At 36.2% G+C, this 23,149-nt stretch overlaps 1 protein-coding gene across 3 annotated transcripts in view; it reads right to left on the reverse strand.

Annotated features, from left to right (window-relative positions):
* Positions 1–23,149, reverse strand: part of PICALM (phosphatidylinositol binding clathrin assembly protein) — a 107,430-nt gene that overhangs the window by 66,870 nt on the left and 17,411 nt on the right. For all 3 annotated transcript variants that reach the window (XM_007448832.1, XM_007448834.1, XM_007448833.1), the window contains exons 2-4: positions 7,524–7,666; positions 3,882–3,957; positions 561–663 (exon numbers count right to left, since the gene is read on the reverse strand). In XM_007448832.1, coding sequence (XP_007448894.1) covers positions 561–663; positions 3,882–3,957; positions 7,524–7,666 — 322 coding nt within the window. The remainder of the gene's footprint in view (positions 1–560; positions 664–3,881; positions 3,958–7,523; positions 7,667–23,149) is intronic.

Below are 23,149 nucleotides of genomic sequence, written 5' to 3' on the forward strand. Positions count from 1 at the left end.
GGTATGTATATACATATGGTGTCTCTACATGATAGAATATTATTTGGGCATAAAAAGGAATGAAGTACTGATGCATGCCACAACAAAGGTGTTGTAACTTGAATACATTATGCTGAATGAAAGAAGTCAGACACAAAAGGCCACATATTGTACAATTCCATTTATACGAAATGTTCAGAACAGACAGATCCATAGAGATATAAAGTAGATTTGTCGTTGCCAGGGTCTAGAGGAAGAGGAAAATGGGAAGCAATGAAATGTTTTGGGATTAGATAGCAGTGATGCTGCACAACTTTGTAAATATACTAAAAACCACTTAATTGTACACTTCAAAAGGGTGAATTTTATGTTGTGTGAATTGTCTCAATAAAGCTGTTATAAAATTCAAAAGAACTTTGAAAATCCTAGCGCAAAAAGTATCTGATATACTTCTTCAGAGAAAAATGAAGTTCACCTTTTAAAACTGGCCTGAATTTCCATAATTCATAATCAATAATGCCTATGATTTATATTTTAAAATATTCAAATACATCAGATATCCCAAAAAAAGCTTAACTCACCCTCTTTTCACTTTTGTGAAATCAAATGCAACTTGTCTGTATGAAACTGCTTTTTCATTTAGATATCTACTATACCGCCTAATAAAGGTAGACATATCATATCCTGTAAGAAAAGAAACAGAAAAGGGTTTCATAAATTATTAAAATCCCAATTAGCTTAGAAAACCAACTCATTTCATCCAATGGCCATACTGTCTTGTTATCCCACCTTCAATTTAGTGATGCAAATTAAGTGACATTAAAATCTCTAATACTTAACATTTTTAAAGTCAGTTATGTCATATGTGGCTTAGAAAAATCTTCCCCCTTAGAATTTCAATAAAATAATAATTCTGTTTTACTTCTGACCAATATTCCTATCTTTTATTTAACAGGAATTGAAAGGCCTGCTTTCTTATACTACCTGATAACCTCATAACTCAAATTTAACATCCTATGGAACCACAACCCCACTCCTTAAATCATTAATCAATTTAATAATTTTCATACTTACCAATCTTTAGTTGCAATCTACCAATCTTTAGTTGCATCTTACCAATCTTTAGTAGAACAACTATAACTTATGTGTGCCAACCTTATAAGTAGTAGAGAAAAGTACTGCATAGTACAATGAAAGAAATGGCAATACGAAAGTTTAAGGCCTAACAAAAAACAATTATGTGAATGTTTTCAACTAAACTTTCAAAATGAATACCTAAATCATTCTAAAATTTTGTTTCATCACAATCATGAGATCTGAAAACTTCAGCACCATAAAATCTAATCAATATTATTTAAAAAAAAAAAAAACTTGTGTTTTAGCTATTGCCTGGCTCAGTGAGGTCTACAAGTTTTTGCTTCTCATTGTAAAAGCAGGTCCATTCTATCATTCTATTTTAGGTCATCTTCATCTAACACATTCAACTTTAGTTGTTGATGGTCTCTGCTACTTTAAAAAGATAATACCAAAACAAGCAAAAAAAAAAAAGAAAAGAAAGAAAGAAAAGTAAAGTGACTGGATTTAACATAATCATCAATTCATTTACTCAGCAAATATTTCTTGAGCGGCTACTAATTTGCCACTGGAGAAAAATCAGTAAATAGAAAAAACAAAATCACTGCCCTCAGATATTCTCACAGCTACTAGTGCATTTTATAAGGTGGTACATACTCACATTCTTCAGCTCTTTAGTTAATATTGTTCCCTCTAATCCACTCTACTCCATCCTCGATAATGGGAGAAATCTCTCTCATCCTTCAAGGCTCAATCTGTGAAACTTTCCCTGAGCTCTTTGTGTTCCCATATTATTCTTACTCCAAGTACAGCTCAAAGCTATTAGATGTACACAGTGTCTATCTCACTCACCAGACTGGAAGTTTATATTATATACACCCAGTATATATTTAAGAAAATATACCAGACTCCACCCAACAAAATACATCAGCAATCGAAACTACAAAAACACCACTGAATTATATACTTTTAATTACCATTTCAGTCTTACCTTCATAATCTCTTTAGAATATGAGCTTTAAATAAAAGGCCTAAAAACTGTTCTCTACATAAAAGGAATGAAAGCCTTAAAACCTTATCACTAGAAGTGCTTAATTTCCATCTTAAGAACGTAGAAAATCAGTAGCTACTAAGACACAAAAAACTCGCTTGGACATATGCATATTTTCTGCTCTAGAGTAGTGGTTTGCATATTGCTTTCCACAGACTCTTACAGTTCAAATGAACTGAATAAGGGGGAAACCAGAAATAAAAAGATGAGCAGGCAGAGTTTTCTCCATGTTCCAGAAAACATAGCAGCTCCAGTTTCATCTGTTATATGTATCTAGCTTCTATTTAAGATTTTATTTGAGAAAGGGATTCCACTGCTTCATTTTTTTCCCCTTAACTATTTAAGGCATTATATCTCTCATTAAAGTAAAATCAGTCTTGTAACACTTGGTCTTATGTATAGATTACTGACCTTCCAGAATCTCTGGAAGACTGGGTATTCAATTCATTCTAATTAATACTTCCATCTGCCAAAAGTAAATAAGTATTGAACTGGACAGTTCCTAAACACAAACACAGTTAGTCACTAAATTCCACTGATTTTTATTGCCACAAAATCCACAATTCAGGCCCTAATTAACTCTCTACCAGATGACCAAAATAATGACCAGAGCAGTCTCAAGGTCTTTAAGACTTTATTCACTCGAATCCAACCTGCACTGTGCTATGGTGCTTTCTTTATAACACACACTCCTTCTGTCCTCCTCCCTCAACTCAAAAAAGTTTGATGGTTTCTCGCTGCATTACAAAATCCCAACTATATCAAAATCTTTTGTGCATGATTTTGACCCCAAACAGCTTCTTGAGGGCTGTCACTACATGTTCTCTAATACCTCAACCTACATTCTATTCACATTCATTTGCTCTATAAATCTTAAACACCCCATGCTCTTTCTCTTTCACATCCACGTCCATCTGTGTACCTTTGCTTAAGCCAACTCATGTTCTCACCCATCTTTCAAAGCGCAGCACACATCTCACAGATCTCTAAAGATACTTCCCAGTTGAACCTTATTGCTGAGTATTCCTTTAGTATGTCTTAGTATGGTCTTAGTATGTCCTTTGAGGCTCTTCCTAGAGTTAACATTCTATAATGCTAACAGCCTAGTTCTGGAACTAAGTATAACAGATCCCATTAAGATAGAATGTACATGGAGGGTGAGAATACCAGATTACAGCAATTTCCACTTACTGAATTAAAAGTAAAATAAATAACAGGTAAGTATCAATAAACAATTCATCTGAATAACACATAATGCTTACCTTTGCTACTAAACTGTATGATATTCCCAACTACATTTCTTGGAATAAAGCATAAAATAATAAGAACAACAATGAAAGCAGATACTTACATAGTGTTTCCTATTTGCCAGGCATCATTCTAGGCACTTTACATGTATAACTAGGTTAAGCCTCATGATAATCCTACAGGGTGGGTGCTATCATTATTCCTGATTTTACAGATGCAGAGAGGTGAAGTAACTTGCTCAAGTTTATGCAGTTGTTAAGTGTTACAGATGGGATTTGAATGCAGTCCGTCCAGTTCCAGAACCCATGCTCTCAAACTGCTACCTTAAGCTACTTTTCAAAAAGCTCTGGGTGTCAAGTAGTGAAGTCCATCTTTATCTTCACATGAAAATACAGTTTTTCCTTCCCTACAAGCTCACTAAAACATGAGGTTCCTCCATAGCATATGTTCTAAAGGAAAGAGTTCAACTCTGCAGTAATCCTCAAATGGGGTCACTCTTGATTTTCTATAATGAATAAGTTGTTTTTACCTTGCAATCCACTTTTATCCAAAAAATTGCTTAAGTTAAACAACGTGTTTCTTGAAGCCAAATACTGAATAAAACGCTGGGGGAAAAAAACAAACAAACAAATAATTATGTCAAATAGTACTGCCATCTAAGAAACTCTAATTTGAGAATTAGGGGAGAAAGTGGTGGTTAACACATTCCATTAATCTTATCTAGTTTAAATTTATCCTCAATCCCCCTAAAAGCAAAATATATTTTTCACTAGCTTGCAGGAATTTATTAAAGTCTAATGCCCACAGCTATGGTATTAAAGTTAAAATAAACGGACACAGGCACTTTTAAACTAGAAGCAGTAATTCTTGGCTTTACTATAGCATATTATGGCTATAGTTAATCATACTCAGATGGTGCCTTTATTTTACACGGATACCTGGTGACTCAAAAATTTTTATGACTTTTTTTTAAAAAACAAAATACCTGTAATCATACTGGAGTATAATATTACAGACATCCTCTTACCCACTGTCCAGATTAAACACATTACCATAATCACTTCAGACCCCTTACAGAATCAAATTACAGACTATTGAAGACACACACCTTCAAAACCATTCCCTTCCCTCCCTCCCTCTTCAGAGGCAATGGCTTTTCTGAAGTAGGTTTACATCATTCCCACAAATGTTTTTACAATTTTACTACATATATAAGTATCTATAAACTGTACATAATTTTGTTTTCTATTTTAAATTTACAGAAATACCATACTGTACTTATTCTTTTCCAATGTGATTTTTAACAACTTCTTCCCAAGAATTATCCATTTAATACATGTACATCTAGTTCATTCATTTTAAACAATGTGTGAGCATTTAAATGAACTACTATATCATTACGTATCCATTTCTATATGGATATTTAAATTAATCTTTGCAATTTCACTATTAACAACAATGTTTCACTGACATCTTTGTACTGGTCTCCCACCTGCAAACATACAAGAGTTTCTCATGATATATACTTAGGGTTGAATTGTTGGGTCAGCATGCGTATGAAAGTTCATTTTCTCAAAATACTGTCAAAACCCTCTCCAAAGTGCTTACCACAGAACACTACCTTAGCTTCCCTTTACATACAACCTCTAAAATAGCTAAAGAAACTCCTTTCGATTTCCTTTAAAAGGATTACTTTTTTGTAAATGTATGCAGAGGATTATTATCAATTTTATGTACACCATCACTTCTCTGACTCAATCTTGTTCATCAGAGATCACCCCAAACAAACCAGGATTTTGAAAAACAAGACTCCTGTTTCATCATTTATCCTAAAACAACCTGTTTCAAAAAGGTGTTAAAATATCCTAAGAAAATACTACACTCTATGATTTTTTATAAGTTTTGATCATTCTTTTTTGTGGGGGCCTGTCCTGTGCATTATAAGATATTTAGCACGCCTGTAGCCTCTACCTACTACATGCCACTAGCATCCCCTCCAGTTATGAGCAATGTCCCTTGGGGATGAAAATCACTCTCCGCCCTTGCCCTATTTGAGAACCACTGTTCTATGTAATTTCCAACACCATAGCATAGTGAAATCCTATGCATACTCTCTCACAGACTAATAACACCTGCCAGTGCAAAAACCTGAGGGTTGTACAAACTAGCACCAAAAAAAGGGCAGAGCGCTGGATTTCTCTTAGCTGCTGAAGGAAAACTAGAGTTTATCTGAAAACCACTACTGAAATGCTATCTTTCTCTTTCTGTCAGTCAACTATAAGGAATGACAGTCAACTTTCTGGTCTTTTTGCCTTTATAAAGTTTTTGCTTCTGGTATCATCACCTTATTTACCTCTGAAAGTCACCACTGATAGTGTGCCTCTTTATCCAGCATTGTAGTTGGTTATATTTGTGGCTTTTTCTTTTTAAAGAGTAAACTATATATATTTTTTAAAAAGGTAAAAAATACATACAAGCCTGAAATTCTTCTGAATAAATGATCATGATCTTAGACAAACACATTCCTGATGAAAATAGAAACTAATATCCTAGTTAAGATCAAAACGTTTCGAGTTACACGGAGGCTAGTATATCCAAATTTTTCTATTGACTCTATATACTGCTTATAATGAATGAGAAAGCAACTGAGTAACATATGTCCTAAAAATGGTCACATCTGTTACCCAAGTAATCATATTTCAGGTAATGCTTCTGGAACTAATTTTTAAAACTTAATAACTACAAATAAAATCATTCAAGGTGGTACTGTAACAGTGAATAATCAGAAAACTAAATTTCCAGGAAAGAGAAGAATTAAGAAAATGATGGACCATATGACCAATTATGTAGTCATTAAAGATGATAAACAGAAAGAACATGGAGATGCTGCTTATGATGTGATATATAAAAAAGTTAAATATAATATTTTATATAAATTATTATTATAGCTATAAAAAATACTTTGGACAGGACCAGAAAGGAACACCAAAACATGCAAACAGATCTGTTGCAATGTAAGAGTTATGGGTAAATTTCTGCTTTAATACTGAACTCTAATGATGTTCTCTTTGGTATCCGTCAAAGATAACAGCAGGGGCTTCCCTGGTGGCGCAGTGGTTGAGAGTCCGCCTGCCGATGCAGGGGACACGGGTTCATGCCCCGGTCCAGGAAGATCCCACATGCCACGGAGCGGCTCGGCCCGTGGGCCATGGCCGCTGAGCTTTCGCGTTCAGAGCCTGTACTCCGCAATGGGAGAGGCCACAACAGTGAGAGATCGGCGTACCGCAAAAAAAAAAAAAAAGAAGATAACAGCAGAGTCTCATGACTGAAAAACCCAAAATAATGAGTAAAGTGATGGATGTCAGAAAGTCATGTTTATAAATCTGATACCAATGAATAAAGTCCCTCCCCATCTCTATGGGAGCTATCTCCCAGCAACCAGTGGTCTGCATTTTTCTAAGGTACATACCAAGGTACTAGATTTATCTAGTTCCATTCAAATTTTCTTTTAACACAATTTAAAATATTCCTTTTGACATAATTTTACAAGTAAGTATGCTAGGCTGGGAAAATCACCTAAGGTAAGAACTCAAAAATTAGCTATCATGGAAAACAAGATGATTATCTCCAAACATTAAATTGCAAAAGCTCATGCATCTTATTTGTTACCCTTTTTTGGGAAACAAAGGCTTTAGACACAACTCTGCTGAAGAAGGCATTCTTCAGTCAGTCTGCTCAGCAAAATGCCATCTTAGTCCTTAATATCACAGCCTTGAACTAGGCAAAGAGCGTCTATAGACAACTACATCAGATCAGACAGAAATCTGATTGGGCTATGATAAAAAAGTAAATGAAAATAGACGAACATACAATCTATACACAAAGGCCTGCAAAAAATCAGTGATGCTTACAGAACCGATCCCTAGGCATTAATCTTTGCTTCTTGATCCCATTACTGAAAGTGCCCTGTGCTCTGACCCATTTTCTGCTTTCTGACTTAAAGCCCATCTTTCCTCAAAGTGTAGGGTCTACAGTTATATTTCTGTATAAGCATCTTGCCCTTTTTACCTATATTATTCAGTTGCTATAGCCATTTCTGAAGTGTCAGTGAGAGAAACAAGCTGAATCAGTCAACTCCCCAGTATACTTGTTAACTAAAAATACTGCTTACCTCATTTCCATACACCATCAAATGATGAGTTGTAATGAGAGATTTGAAGACCACCACCCAACTACTGTTAGTAGTTCTTTCAAATAAACTGTCTGCCAGCTGCGGGATGTTCACATTCATCTCATTTGTGCACTGAATTAAGTCTGCAATTAAAAAAAGAAGATTAATTTACTCTGGCTTTCATTTATTTTTAATGCTAGATCTGCATACTAATAAGGTAAAGATCTAAAAAGAGTGGAGCAACAATGGACAGTTTGCAGAAGTTGTTAAAAATCTCTCAAGAGAACAATTGAGACAGTATTTCTACCTGAAAAGTAAACAGGGCATTGATTAATATCACACAATTGATCAGTAATACCAGAAAGTAAATCAAACTCCTTTCACCCTTAAGTATTTTACTTATCTCAAAAGGGACTGTTTCAAGGCCTTGAGTAACACTTTAGGCTCTCTTACTACTCACAAACCTTAAGAGTTACAATACTAATATTATTCATCCCTACATTTAAAAAAAAACTTTAAAAATTCATACATATGGAAGCATAAACAAGCTGAAGTTCAAACAGTTTATTAATATCCCCCCCTAGAATGCTGTGTTTGCACTAATAGAAAGAGCAGATATGTGGTCTGTGAGTGGACAGGATTCTCAGTTTGTTTATATAAAATTATTCTCATTCTTTTCTCCCTTCAGTTCTACTGAGTTAGCTCAGTTTTCACTTGATATCAACTAGCTAACACTGACAAACAAAACTGAAAACGAACTGAAAGTTTCTCAATGCAATAAATTTCCAAAGAAGTGATCCAGGAATTCTACTCGATTATTATTACTCTGAACAGTTAAAACAATGTAAGTTCTAATTTTATATTTTAAAATATAAATAATTGGAAAGCATTACCATAACATCATCTAATACACAATTGTTTTAGCACCAAAACTGAAAAAAGAGTTAATATACCTCAGAGTTTCACCTCCCATCTGCTTCAGAGATATTACAGGCAAATTCAACGAAGAAAATACAAAATCTGGTCCAATTTAGAGACTTAATGAAGAGGAAGACCAAGAAATGAGCTGTTTGATTTTTAAAGTATGCATAAAACAAAGTGTATAAATACCTCAGTTATAACTACCATAAAGGGGAAAAAATTAGTTATCTGTGCCTCATCAGCAGTTTTGTCCACTTTTAACCTTTAGTACCTAATGATTAAATATGAATTCAAGCGACCTAACTTGGTCGTGATTGCTAGTAAGAAACATCAGTGTTAACTATGACCGTTTATCTGCTTATAATCTTTCAAAAATGTTTGTTCTAACAGGTCTAATTACTATACAAAGTAACATTTGATAAGCAAATGCATTTTAGATAAGCAGTTACCCTGGCCCACAATGCCTGAAGAACAAAGCACAAAACAGAATGCCCATGGAATAGGAGAACGACACAAGGTTTTCACAATTGAGACTACCTGCAACAAAAATTAAATAGTACATTCAACTTGGTTTGTATGGCTCAGCTTCTGATATTTTACTTCTGGTATTTTATAATTTGACCTCTGCCTTCTCTGAAACTTCTTGAATAGTACTTTATACCTGTCCTATGGTACTGAATATATTGTACTTGCCTTATTCCCGAAGATAAATTTTCTGTCTCTCTCAAAATATAATTTACTGGGGGCAAGGCCTATCCATGTCTTGCTCATTCTGAATCCTTTAAAACTTCAAGCACAGTGGTCAAGTTCTGAACTTTATAAGAAGTTATATTTCTAGCTTCCTTTTTTCCCATGGATTTATCCTTATATATTTTTCTATATCCTTCTAGAAATTATCCTTTTTTTTTTTTTTTTTCGGTACGCGGGCCTCTCACTGTTGTGGTCTCTCCCGTTGCGGAGCACAGGCTCCAGACGCACAGGCTCAGCGGCCATGGCTCACGGGCCCAGCCGCTCCGCGGCATGTGGGATCTTCCCGGACCGGGGCACGAACCCGCGTCCCCTGCATTGGCAGGCGGACTCTCAACCACTGCGCCACGAGGGAAGCCCTAGAAACTATCTTGTTGATAAGCTCAGTTCTTAAATATAATAGTTACTTTCTCACAATGACATCAATAGTCATTTTACTCCTCAGAATCTTATTTTAGTTTCCAAAATTGAATCTGTCACAAAATTTCTTGTCGCAATACTTGCCCAAAGGTGCTCCTACCTGTGTGTGTGTGTTTATAAACACTCCCTAGAGCCAATAAGTAACCAAGTCTCTTAAACCTCTAGCAATCCCACCTTCTCCTCTCCATCCCGTTATCACTGCCAAAGCCAGAGTTCAGATCCTATTTTTCCTTAACTAGAGGTCACCACTTCCGGGAGCATTCAGAAATTGGGGAGAGTGATTATCACGCTCTCTGAGTTTTACTGGCACTTAATGTCAAGGGTGAGGGAGACTGTCATGCAATGCACAATTAACACTCCACAATTAAAAATTACCCCACCCAAAACTGTCCCCACTGAGAAAATGCTGGACTGACTGGTCTCTTCACTTCTAACGATACCTAATTTGGGGTCTTACCCACGCCGCACTTCCAAACATTCTCTAAACTGGCCATAAACTGACCTATAACACAACACTGACTGTCACTGCCTAACCTCAGTGATGTCCCAACTGCTTACAGGATTGGCATACATTTCATCTTTGTCCATATCCTCCTTCTGGAACCTTAGCTTCCAACACAGAAGCACCTTCCAGCGTTCTGTAATGTACCTTATTGCTGTTACACAACCGAATCTTTCCATTCTTGCTCATTCTTCAAAATGAATGACGTCTCTTCCTTTGTGAAATCTTCTCCTCCACAGACTAAGGTACCCGCCAAACAGACACTAAAGCTGGTACATAATTCTACATTTTCATTATTTACTTCCACATCATTCTCTTCTACTAGAATGAGAGGTTTTAAAAGGAACCGCAAACACTTTTGTTAGTAATTTCCATACTCTTAATCAGGGAGGTAAGTAAACTGCTAGATTAGTCAGATAGAGCCTGATCCTAAATGAAGCCAAAAGTATAGAGTTCAGTTTCAACAACTACAGTATTTTATATATTAGAATATATATATTCTATCTATGCTATGTTCCCTTTGTGATCAGCTCTCCTCTCTGCAGCACTCTGCTTCAGTTACACTAATGTCTCCTTTGCAATGCCTCCCATGAGTCAAGTACCCTTACCTCAGGAGCTCAGTACTTCTGTTCCTTCTGCCTAGAATACTCTTCTCCCAGATATCCACACTTCTCTTACTCCCTGGCTTTATTACTATAGATCTTTGCTCAAATGTCATCCATCAGAAGAACATCTCTCAATATTTATAAAAAGTAATAAAGCCTTAAGGGCACTCCTCTACCTCCATACCCTCACTATACCCTCTTACTCTGCTTTATTTCTCTCCAAAGCACTTATCATCACCTAACTCATTTTAATTTAATGTCTTTCTCTCCCATTAAAGTATAAGTTCCATGTAGGTAGGGCTCTATTATGTTCTCTGCTGTATCCCCAAAGGCCTAGAATGGTGCAACGCATACAGCGGTCACCCATACTTTTTGAATAAATACACTTATTTTAGTATGCACAAGGACAGTCGTAACAGGACCACCCAAAATGGTATTTTTTACGTAGACTAAATCAACGATCCACAACTCTCTGCACAACCTGCTGTTCCCAAAAAGTTGAAAAACAAACCTGAGCCCATTGCATGTGAAAATTTTCAATTTCAAGTTAAAGGGGATCTAACAAATAATGGTTTATCGTAATGTTATGAAAACTATATAGTATGCTTTAGAAATGACCACATAAAAACTGAAGGAAAACTCCAGAAGCAAAAATGTAACACTTCACATAAAACAGGAAAAATGAGATGAGTTCATGCATGAATTCAGAGTAGACCAAAAGCAAAACCAAAGATATACAAACATTACTGGGAGAAGAAATACTGCATGGGTTATACAAACTCTGCAGAACACACTTCCCCATAGTACTTTAACTCAACCAGTCATTTTCTCCAGGGGTAATTTTTCCTCTGAACAATGTTTCTACTATAGTAGTAACCTGAAAATGCTTTTAAATCTGAGCTCCAACAACTCAGGAAGATGTTTTCCCCACCTCTACTAACCGAAAGCAAATTGTTTCAAACAAAAGTCAAGCGTATCATGGGAATCTTGATAGCTACTGCTTTTCTCATTCTCAATCAAGATTTCATTTCTTAAAAAGCACAAACTTGGTATTAAACTTCCTTTACCAATCAAAAGGCTTCCAAAGTAGAAACTCATATTTTCTTTTAGCTATTTACCTTAAGAATATTAAAAACTGTAAAACCTTCTTTAATATTACATTAGTAACAAATCCTAAACCCTACACTCAAAAAGTAACTATTATATGGCATACAGATTCTCTGCTTTAGGTAGGTGAGAATTCATGAGGATTTCTAGTGTTTAAGGACAGGGAGAAAACAGGCCCACTATGGAAATGAAGAGCATTTTTCCATACAGAGACAGCAGAAGGAACCAATCCCTACTATATTAAAAAAATGTTCTCACTTTTATTATTTAATATGCCTCTCCAACAAGATCTGGGGTAGATAAAATAAATGTTAATTGTATTAACACAGGTTAGGTGCTTACCCATAGGTAAGGCCACAGGAGCTCACTACTAAATATAACAGATTTATTAATAGAATTAAATTTTTGTAAAAGATAAGGGTGCTTGGAAACATATACGAAGTGAATACCCAGCCAGCCAATTTAATGCAAGTTCTAAATTTCTAGCTAACTAAAAACACAAAAAACAGAAAGAAAAGTAGCGAAATGCAAAAAAAAAATTTTGTATTCAAGGGAAAATGTTCAGCAAAGTACAAAACTTCGGAAGTAACTAGTTACCAGATGGTTTCATTAATCTTACAGCCGTATTCGTAGAACGTGCCACACGTCTGTATAGACCTCCCCAGGCAAAGTTCACCAACTTTAGAAACTTACAGGACTTGGGGCTGACTTCCACAGCAAGTCAGGCAACCCAGCCAGTGGCATGCACCATTAGCAGAATGTAGAGGCCTCAAGTTCCCATCTAAACAGGCACTCTCTAGGCTATATCAAAACTATGCTGACACCCAAGTAGATTTTCTAATAAATGAGCTTGCCTAAAACTCGTCTTTAAAATAAAAAAAATTATAATCATTTAGCCACATATCATTGTCTCTTTCAAAAGGGTCACTTCGAAAGATACTCTTTTTGCAACTGCTTTCATAAGTGATTTTAGTAACGTAAGACTGATTTCGTCAACCATCCAGAAAACTGGAGACACTCAGTTTGGAAGGCAAATTAAGTGGTTCATCAAATGTTCCTTCACTGATCAGATCTCTGAAATTTTTCCTGGGTAGGAGTACAAATAAAAAGAAAAAATATTCACCAAATATCCAGTAACTAGAGGATAAAACAGTTTCTGAACTTTTGCTATAAGTATTGGCACAATTTTTTTCACTTAGCAAAAGTGTAAAAGTATTTAGAAAACATGCAAGCTGAAATCAGTCCTCAGCCAAAAGATGTCTGGGAAACAAAATGAACAGTCTTATACCTTACTCCATTCATTTTTTGTGTGTTAAGGGGTCACAAAACACGGTCCAAATTAAGATGTAACTGTTATAATTTTTTTTTTTTTTTTTTTCCTTGCGTTATGCGGGCCTCTCACTGCTGTGGCCTCTCCCATTTGCGGAGCACAGGCTCCGGACGCGCAGGCTCAGCGGCCATGGCTCACGGGCCCAGCCGCTCCGCGGCACGTGGGATCCTCCCGAAACGGGGCACGAACCCGCGTCTCCTGCATCGGCAGGCGGACCCTCAAGCACTGCGCCACCAGGGAAGCCCAACTGTTATAATTTTATCTTTAAAGTTTGTGGGATCCTCTGTGAGAAACATGTTACACTTTAACATAACTTCCATTAGAATTCACTCAAAAATACAGTCTTCACAGACTGATTTATACCTTAAGGAATAAATCTAACCAACATTTTAGTTGGATGTTAAAATTAAAAGTAGGGAACACAAAATATAGAATGCTCAGTACAAGTAATAAGGATTGTGAATTAATTAAAAGAGGAGAGAAAGGAGCATTCAAAGTACTAAAAAGAAATGACAAAGGTATCTAAAAGGCTTTGATAAAAGTACTATGACGCTAGGATACCTAAGTCACAATGTGAGTGGGCACGTCCAATAATGGAGCAATAGCTCATTAAATGGCAGCAGTCTGACAGTGAAATACTATGAGGCCAACAAATACATGGCAAGAAAAGCTGAGTGGGGAAAACGCTCACAGTATATTATATCAAAGCCACATTAAAGGGACTTCCCTGGTGGCACAGTGGTTAAGAATCCACCTGCCAATGCAGGGGACACGGGTTCGAGCCCTGGCCCAGGAAGATCCCACATGCCGCAGATCAACTAAGCCCGCATGCCACAACTACTGATAACCCCGCGCCTAGAGCCTGTGCTCTGCAACAAGAGAAGCCACCGTAAGAAGCCCGCGCACCGCAACAAAGTGTAGCCACAACTTGCCACAACTAGAGAAAGCCCGTGCACAGTAACAAAGACCCAAAGTGGCCACAAATAAATAAATAAATAGATAGAGTTATTTAAAAAAAAAAATGTTAAAGAACAATGCAGAGTAAGATTTCATTTTTTAAAGTCATATATACTATATTTTCTGATATATAGTGTATTTGCCCAAATATGGGATGATGCAAAAAGAACTGAACACTTTCAAAATTACTCAGCAATTAAGTTATATATGAACATGTAGTTAAAACCAATATGTAACAGAACTATATCACTGTTATTTCCATAATTTCACAAATTTCAGTAAGCACCTCTCATGTCACACAGCCAACACCAATCCTGTACTGTAATTCATTCCGGACCCTTTGGAGCATATTATGATCAATGGTTGAAAGGACAGCACTGACATGTTCCTTTATTTCCTCAAGGATATGAGGAAGAGGTGGTAAAAGTACAAGAGTTGCATGGTGTAACAGCTGGAAATTCAGCAGCCACTCTTGCAGAGGTAGGCCAATATTTTGAATACAAGCTCAATCTCTCACCATGGTAGGTGAATCTTGAGGAATCTCCAGAACCCATAAAGAAAGGCAAACTCCCATCTTACTAAAAAGGAAAAATCAATCTGTTAGCACAACTAGATATGCTATTTCTGTCACCGTGTTTTCTGCAAAATGAATGGACTAAGAATTCACACGTGAAAACTAAGAAATGTAAAGATAACTCTACAATTTGATAATCATATATTAGTATAGTTATATTAATGGTATGATAGTACAGTTATTTTTAACCTGGTTATTGAGCGGTAAGTTTTTCTTTAACTGTTTTTTTATTTAATCACCATGTAAAAGGAGAGGTTTTTATCCCCCCTTAGAAACTATTCAACAGAAAAGCTGCTATAAATCTTCACAAATTCTCCCATTACCTGGTTTTCTGTTTATTTTAAACAAAGGTTTTTTGAATAAGATATTAACCTGAAAACACCTCCATCAGTGCTAATTTCAGGTGCTTATGGAGGCCACCAAAAGAAATCAATTTTAGTAAGAGGAATTAAAAACAGATTTAGGAAGTGTTCAGTGCCTTCAGAACACTTTAAAAACCAATAGAAGAGAAAGGACTGACCACCTTTACATCTGTAGCAGAAGAAGTAGAACTAAAAAGGGAATTCCTAGGAGAAGAAAGAATTCAGGTGGAACTAGGTAAACAAAGCCAACCCTAAGGTACTCTACATTAATATTTCACTGAAATTTAGCTCTTATGTCACAGATTAACACAAGCCAAGTTTGCTGAGTCGTCCATACTTTAATTTTTAAAGTTCAAAATAAATTTAGTTAATGGAATCATCACGTAGTTGCCGTAAAATTTTAATCACACACCAAGCATCTTCTTCAAATCAGCTCAACCTGTCTCTTAAAATTATCTATTATTATTTATTCATCACAATCTGTCATACATAAAAGTCTTACAAGAGCAGAAGAAAGTTTAAGTCATGAAAGCGCTACACAGAGAAACATATACTCCTGTAATACTCTCAGAATTCACTGCCACTACCTTCCTTCTCAAGTGAAATGGTCTTTTTCCACTCCCCCACACTATCAAAATGTTTTAGCCTACTATGTGAAAGCATTCTTAATATGAAAAAGTCTGAAAACCTAAAGCTTTCTCCATGGTGTTGTGGTGTATTCTGCATTCCTACCACTAGATGGGAGACTGTACAGAGAAACAACAGGACTGGCAAGAACAGACAAGGGTTCAAGCTTACCTATAAACAGACCCCTTAATTTTGAGACTGCTTAGGATTCCAGGTAATTTCCAAAACTAGACAAGTTTAGTCCCAACCCAGATTCCAAATAAGATCTTAGAGGTGAGGAGAATCACATTTTGGTAAGCACTACCTCAGAGGTAACTATTACTTCTGTGTTAATGTTTAATTTACCAGATAATGTAAGGTAACAATAAAAAGTTACTTAATAGAATAAAAACACATCACTTAATATAAGAATAAAAAAATTTATTTAAACAAAATAAAAACATTACAGTGTTCCAACTTAAAAAAAAAAATCACATGTCTATGGTACAAGCCCAAGGCATTCTCCTTCCCTTCTTTGAAGGTCTGAAGTTTCAGAATTACAATCCCACCTGTAGAAAAGAAAACAAAGTACGGATTGAGTAATTTAAGAGTAAATGCCCAAATTACAAATTCTCTTTGTACTACATTCTAGGAACTTAATAATAGTTCATCAGCCCAGTTAAGGAGATATAACCAGGATTCTCAAAAACAATCGAACACTGGATCAGAAACACACAAAACCTGATTTCCTAAGCAAAATAAAAGGTCAACTAACAATACATTACAAGTTCTGTACTTACCTCCACCAATGCTGTAAACCAGAACAGTCCAGGGCTGCAAAAAATATGGAACGAATTCTTTTCATGCCACTGAGACCAGGAAAAAGGAACCAAAGCTTGAGAGATTCTATGAGTGCAGATCAGAGTTCTCTAAAGGAGAAAAAGATTATGTGGAGAGGTTCAAAGAACTGGGACTAAGTCTGTAAGGAAAGTATGTTATTAGTAAGGGGCGATCAGTGCCCTGATTTTCCTGGAACAGTCCTGGTTTATACCTGTTGTCCCAGTGTTCCATTCAGATAGCATATACTTTCACTCTTGAAAGTGACCCAGTTTGGAATATAAATCATATGTCACTCTAGTTATAAGTGACCTAATAAAAGTCTACATGTAGCTAAGGAATTAACACACAATCACCATCTACTCCGAGTATATTTTGCATTTTTCTTTCTCTGAGGGCTATATCATTCTGTTTTGTCCTCTCATCCCCAACAAAAACCTCTAGGCAAATGATTCTCAAGTTTCTTCTCTGGGGAACTGGAAATACTAGAAATTTTCACCTCTATGTCCAAAAATATCTTTTGCTTAAAAAACAGGAACATAATCTTAACTGTAACCTGACTGTCCCACCATTTTTGTTTTAAGTGATCAAGTTTCATTCTTTGCTTTTTAAAAATAAATTCAGGAATCTTTTGTTTCCTTTTATCTTCCACAACATGTGGCATGTTCCTTGTACATGTGTTGATATGATGGTATAAATACTTGTAGAGTTATAGGTGAAACAAAAGTCCATTTCTCCACTCTAAGATCCAGAGGGAAGAAGAGAGAATAAGAGACAAAAAGTCCTCCCCATAGCTAGGTTAATGTTATTCAGTAACAGCCAACCCCACGTCTAAAAAGGAGGAATCCAAAAGAATTTTAATGGCTTCTCTTAAGAATTTAAATCTGCCTAGACAGAGGGAATAACAAATTGCAGTTAGCCTCTGTGCCAAAGTCTACTCACCCAGAAAACACAAATTTCATGTCCCCAATGCAATTAGAACAATAGAATCTTTATATTCCATCTTCCCACAACTTTGCAAACTTCAGTACAAACAAACAGAAATCCCATTTCTTCTACAATACTCACTGCATACAATAATATGCCAAATAGTCTGACAAGTTAGAAATATACAATAGTGGACAAAGTTCCTGCCATCATGAAGCTTATATACTAGTGGGAGAGACAATCAATAAACAAATGAACAAAAACATGTCAGATGGTGAGAAATGCTAAGGATTTGTTAGCCCTTAAGAAGAATGGGGCAGGTGCTTGGGGGAGGTTGCTATTTATACATGATAATCAGGAGTCTTGCATAAAGAGACTTCTAAAAATTAACAGCAACAATGGTAGGGTGTCACCAGTGGCTTGGAGGCCTATGGAACTGACCACCATGATTAATTACCATCTTCCACATAGTAGGGAAGTACAGAGGCATCCCATTCATTCTACATCACCTATGTGTGCTTCACCCTTACCAAAGCAAAGTCATGCTGAACAGCAATCTTGTTGATTCTGCAAAGCCTCTAGTTTTACGTAGTTAAGTAGAGACAGTGGAAATCTCATTTATTCACACACTTCACAATTAAATCAAAGCAATACGTTCACCTTCAGTGAGTCAAAATGGTACCAGCCATCTACTACAGTTCATGAAGTAGGCATCAAGAGACCCCCTCAAAGCTAGTGGGTAACAAAGTGAATGCCATTTCTGAAAAACCTTTTTTCAACCTGATGTAAACAGTAATGACAGATATAACCAAAAATAGTAAGAACCAAACAATAACCCACCTACATGGCTTTAAGTTTTGAAATAATGCTAAGTGAAAAATGTGAGCAATCAATATATTATTAACAAATCCCAATAAATTAAAGCCAAAGTATTTTTCCTAGTAAGTTTAAACTTGAGCCTTTAAGTTTCTACAGGAAAAAATAATCACTCGGAGTATTTCAGCCAAAAGATCTCCACATTCTCACACATTTCGTAACCATACAACTGTTCTTATAAAATTCACTATAACCCATGTTTGCCTATTTCTCAGCATAAAAGAAAAAAAAACTGAAAATTTCATGACAAATGACTTTCTTGAAAGGCATAATAGCTTCTGAGATAAAAATCTGCTTTACAAGATGTCAAAATTGAAGATATTACTTTTTTTAACTTAAAAATTCCATGTAAATTATATAATAATATTAAAGAAAAAAACACCAGTTTGAATCTAAAAATCCAAGCTTTGGCTATTAAAAATTGTTTGTTGATCTGAAAGCAACACTTTTTCAAAACTATGCAGGAGAATAGCAAAGGAATTTGGTACACTTATTTAAATTCTAAAATAAAGTTATTTGAGCTGTTTAAAAGTCATCAACCGATTAGCTCTTCTATTAAAAGTTGACAGGATCACAACTTATTCTACACAGGTATGGATTTATTTCCCCTAAATATAGGCTTTAAGTATTTCTCAATACAAGGCATTTTGATAAACAGATCTCTGCTGCTAGAGAATTTGGAAACAATTAATTTAACACAACATATATTGTACATAGTACTTACAATGGGTTTTAATTTAGTTCTGCTTTTATGTACCAACTTCAATAATGCTAATAATAAAGGACTAAGAATAAAAGCAGTTGATTCTTTCATGTAAGTATCTATATTTAGGTAGATAGATAATATCACACATCTTTTCAAAATCCACATTCTGTCTGTGGATGGATATCTGAAGAGTTCCTCAAATTTGAAAGAATGTATCTTTCACTTGATTTGTTATGGTAAGGTAATACAAATCTTAAATGGTCCAGACAAGTAGCAGAGAAAATTTAACCACCTTTCTCTCAATTTACAATACCACCCTTTCACCAATTTCCCTTTTGCTACAGTGACAAAGGCTCCCCAAGTAGCCTTCTACCCAACTAAAATGCTACTACTTTGAAGACTACTATTTTTAGGCTATGATCCTTGCCTAAAGACAATTTTTCCCACCGAAAGTGGGCGGGGGGGCGGTAATGTGAGCAATGGGGAGCGGCAGATGAAGCTTCGCTTGCTCTTCCACCACTCACCTCCTGCTGTGCTGCCTGGGTCCTGCTAGGCCAGGGGGACCCTGCTATATTGGATACCTTCCAGAATGACTGGGATTGGCCAGTGAGGAGAAGGCACGTCTGTTTTTAGTTCTTTCTATTCCTTTAAAGTTCATTTCTCCCTATTAGAGCTCTTCTCTGACTGCACTTATTTGACAGTCTATCCTAAGTGCTATTCATTTCCAAAATGCATCGAACAGTAATGATGGGGATGCTAATTCCACCAATCACTAAAATTCTGCTCTAGGCTCTCCTTCCAACACTCCCATGCATGGCTGAATCCACTTCCATGTGCTAGGACTGTACTGTAACAGGATGAAGTGACATCAGAATAACCAAAGGATCCAGAACCAAATTCTAGATTCACTGTTTTACCATTATGACTTCAAGCATGTTAATTAGCCACTCAGTTTCAATTTCGCCATTTTAAAAACAGGGATAGTAGTAATTAATTTTCACAACAATATATACTGTAAGACAACATATTTAGAGTACTTTACAAGCTTTAAAGCACGATTAAATACTGGATATCATTCATTTTACTTAGTATCATATTTTACTGGTGAGTTTTCCCTCATTTTAGTAGATTATTCCTCCATCACTTTTCCAATACAGTACTATGAAACCACCTCAAACCCAAGGACATCTGCAAAACCTTCTTCAGAATGTTTATAAAGCCCAACTTCTTCCACTGAGAAGTGTTAACCAGTTACTTGCGCTGGATTGTAAGAGGGGCAAAATCTTTATACATAGGGATTTCTTCATACTTTATAACGAAGTTCTTTCACATCCTTAGTCTTTTGATTTTGTATTACAATAGCCTTGTGACAAGGCAAGGGATGCTTTGCTATTTCCATTGTAAAGATTTAAATACTTGCTTACCTTGCCTACCTAAAGTATCACAAACTAGTAGCTGTGCTGGAATTAGAGTCTTTAAGAGTATTTTCCACTAGAGGAATGGATGAAGATATATACATATTTTCCTCTCAATTCTCTCTCTCTTCATTTCACGTGGTTTGAGTCTTGTCTTCACCTTCTCTAATTATTCTAAAATTCACACATTTCTTTTTAGCCCTCACAAATCTAATTACTAGTACAGACAGCAACCACCTCTTAACTAGTATAGTATATTCTGCTCCAGTAACCACCTCTTATCTAGTATAGTATATTCTGCTCATTAGCATCCTCGTTTTCATTCTGACTACAATAAACTGAAGTTGACAGGGTGTAAGGAAGGAACCATATCATTCAACTCAAGTTCACAAGGAATGGGTTTAAAGAGTTTTGGCATCCCCATCTCCAAGTGACTCAGAAACTGCAAGCCTTAATTTATAAGCAAGGTTTAAAAAGCCAAGAATATTACAAAACAAAGTCAACTCACCAGATTTTAGGTGAGTAGGGCATACATGATTTTACATGAGAGGAACACATAAGGCAGTTTTCCAGTCATCTGCCAGAGATGTAATCATTCTCAATTCTAAGTAATAGGAGAAGAGGTAAACTATGTTAAAAAGGGCCTCAAAAACTACCATACCTTCTGGTTGGTCACTGGCTAAGTTAGGAAAACCTAACTCTGATGAAGAAAGTCAAAGAAAAGGCACTTCTAGGTTAAGTCTACAAGCCCAAGGACAGGAAGCAGCTTAAGCTTGTCTTAAAAAGTTTTCCAGCTCCTGATCCGAAGAAACCGTTTTCTCCCAGCAGTTAAACAAGGAGTGTCTCAGCCTCCTCAGCTGCTTTATAAATATCAATAGCTTTCTAACTTAGCTGCCAGTTGTAACTCTGTAACTAATTTCTTTTTCTGTAGCTGATTTTTAAGTCAGTACTTATGGTTGTTGTTTACTGCCACTCAGCTATGTTTATGCAGTGTTTCTGGGATGTGCTACAGAAATCATCTGCAAATAATGCCTTGGTCCACTCTAGGTCGCCAATTCAAAACATTTTGCAAGAATATTAAGAACAAAAATAAAGGAGGGTTGGGCTTCCCTGGTAGCGCAGTGGTTGAGAGTCCGCCTGCCAATGCAGGGGAAACGGGTTTGTGCCCCAGTCCGGGAAGATCCCACATGCCGCAGAGCGGCTGGGCCCGTGAGCCATGGCGGCTGAGCCTGCGCATCCGGAGCCTGTGCTCCGCAGCGGGAGAGACCACAACAGTGAGAGGCCCGCGTACCGCAAAAATAAATGAAAAATAAATGAGGGTTTATACCATACCATGTCTAAAATCTCATACTGAATTAATAAATAACACAAATTCCAAACCTGATAACTAATACACAATTACATAGTTCTGTGAAAAGTTAAAAAAGTTAATGCTGAGAAAAGAAAAATAAAAAAGGAAATACTGCCTGCTAAACCTTAACTTCTCAGTCACTGAAAAGCTGGTGTTACTTCTAAAAAGAAATGTGCAAATGGGAATAAGGATAATGTGGTTATATCTTCCAGATCTGAAAACTGAAGACAACGTGATCATGTAAAGAACACACCAGATCTTGCCTCCTTGAGTTTCATACCGAGATCAAATGCAGCTATCCTGTAACCCTCTTGGATATGCAGTTCTTAAAAACAAATTCACTATAGAGCAATCCATTCAATTTATTGGTATTTATACCAATAAATCTTCACACTGGCCTTATAAATCAAAACTAGACCCATTTCCCCACAACATCTCATCTGAAATAAAGCTAGTAACTGCAATTAGTGAGATGTTTTGTTTTCTACTCACCTAATATAAATGCTACACATTTCCAAAATCTTGCCCCTCCCTCCCCAAAAATGCTACCTGAAGACAAAGTTAGCAGTTAAAAAAGATACCAACAAATATTAAAACAAGTTTCCTAGGTATAATTCATATTGTATACAACTAAAGATTATTCTAAATATCATTAAGTTACTTACTTAAAGTTACAAAACGTAAAAAGACTGCCAGAAAGAAAGACAGCTCACACTGTATTTGACAAGTTAACTCAAAACTAACTACACATACATGTACCTGCAAGTAAAACTTTTTTTTTTGGCTGCGCTGCACGGCTTGTGGGATTTTAGCTCCCTGACTGAACCCATGCCCTCGCCAGTGAGAGTGTGGAGTCCTAAACCTGGACCGCCAGGGAATTCCCTGATCTTCTCTTAGTGGTGGTCCTAAGAACACAAAAGGTTGCAGGCCAAAAAAGAGTAGGCAGCTATACTCAGAAAAATGGATGCGGTGTTGGTCTATTACAAGTTCCAGCATTAATAAGTAGACATATGCAACCCCCATCCACAACATATATCCATAGTATACATATACTTCAAGAAACAGTCTCTCCAACAAATAAATAATCTTTGAAAGAAAAATAACGCTTAATTTCTATGGTTCTATGAGATTAAAATAAGCGATAAAAATAAGGTATAAGGCATTAATTCACAAATTCATCACTTAACCAAATAATTTTAAATTACTGTGCAAATGAACACAAGGGGATGGATTAGTGATGCTCCATTATATACAGTCAACTGATCTCCCATTATAACCAACAGCCAACAAAAGCAAGATAATCACCAGTGTACATGATTTAGTCTGTGGCAGTAGTTAAGGGACCACCACCATCACCGCTTTTCAGGTATCAAATTCATAATC

The sequence above is a fragment of the Lipotes vexillifer genome, unplaced genomic scaffold (assembly GCF_000442215.2).
Source record: "Lipotes vexillifer unplaced genomic scaffold, Lipotes_vexillifer_v1.1 scaffold771, whole genome shotgun sequence".
NCBI classification, from domain to species: Eukaryota; Metazoa; Chordata; class Mammalia; order Artiodactyla; family Lipotidae; genus Lipotes; species Lipotes vexillifer.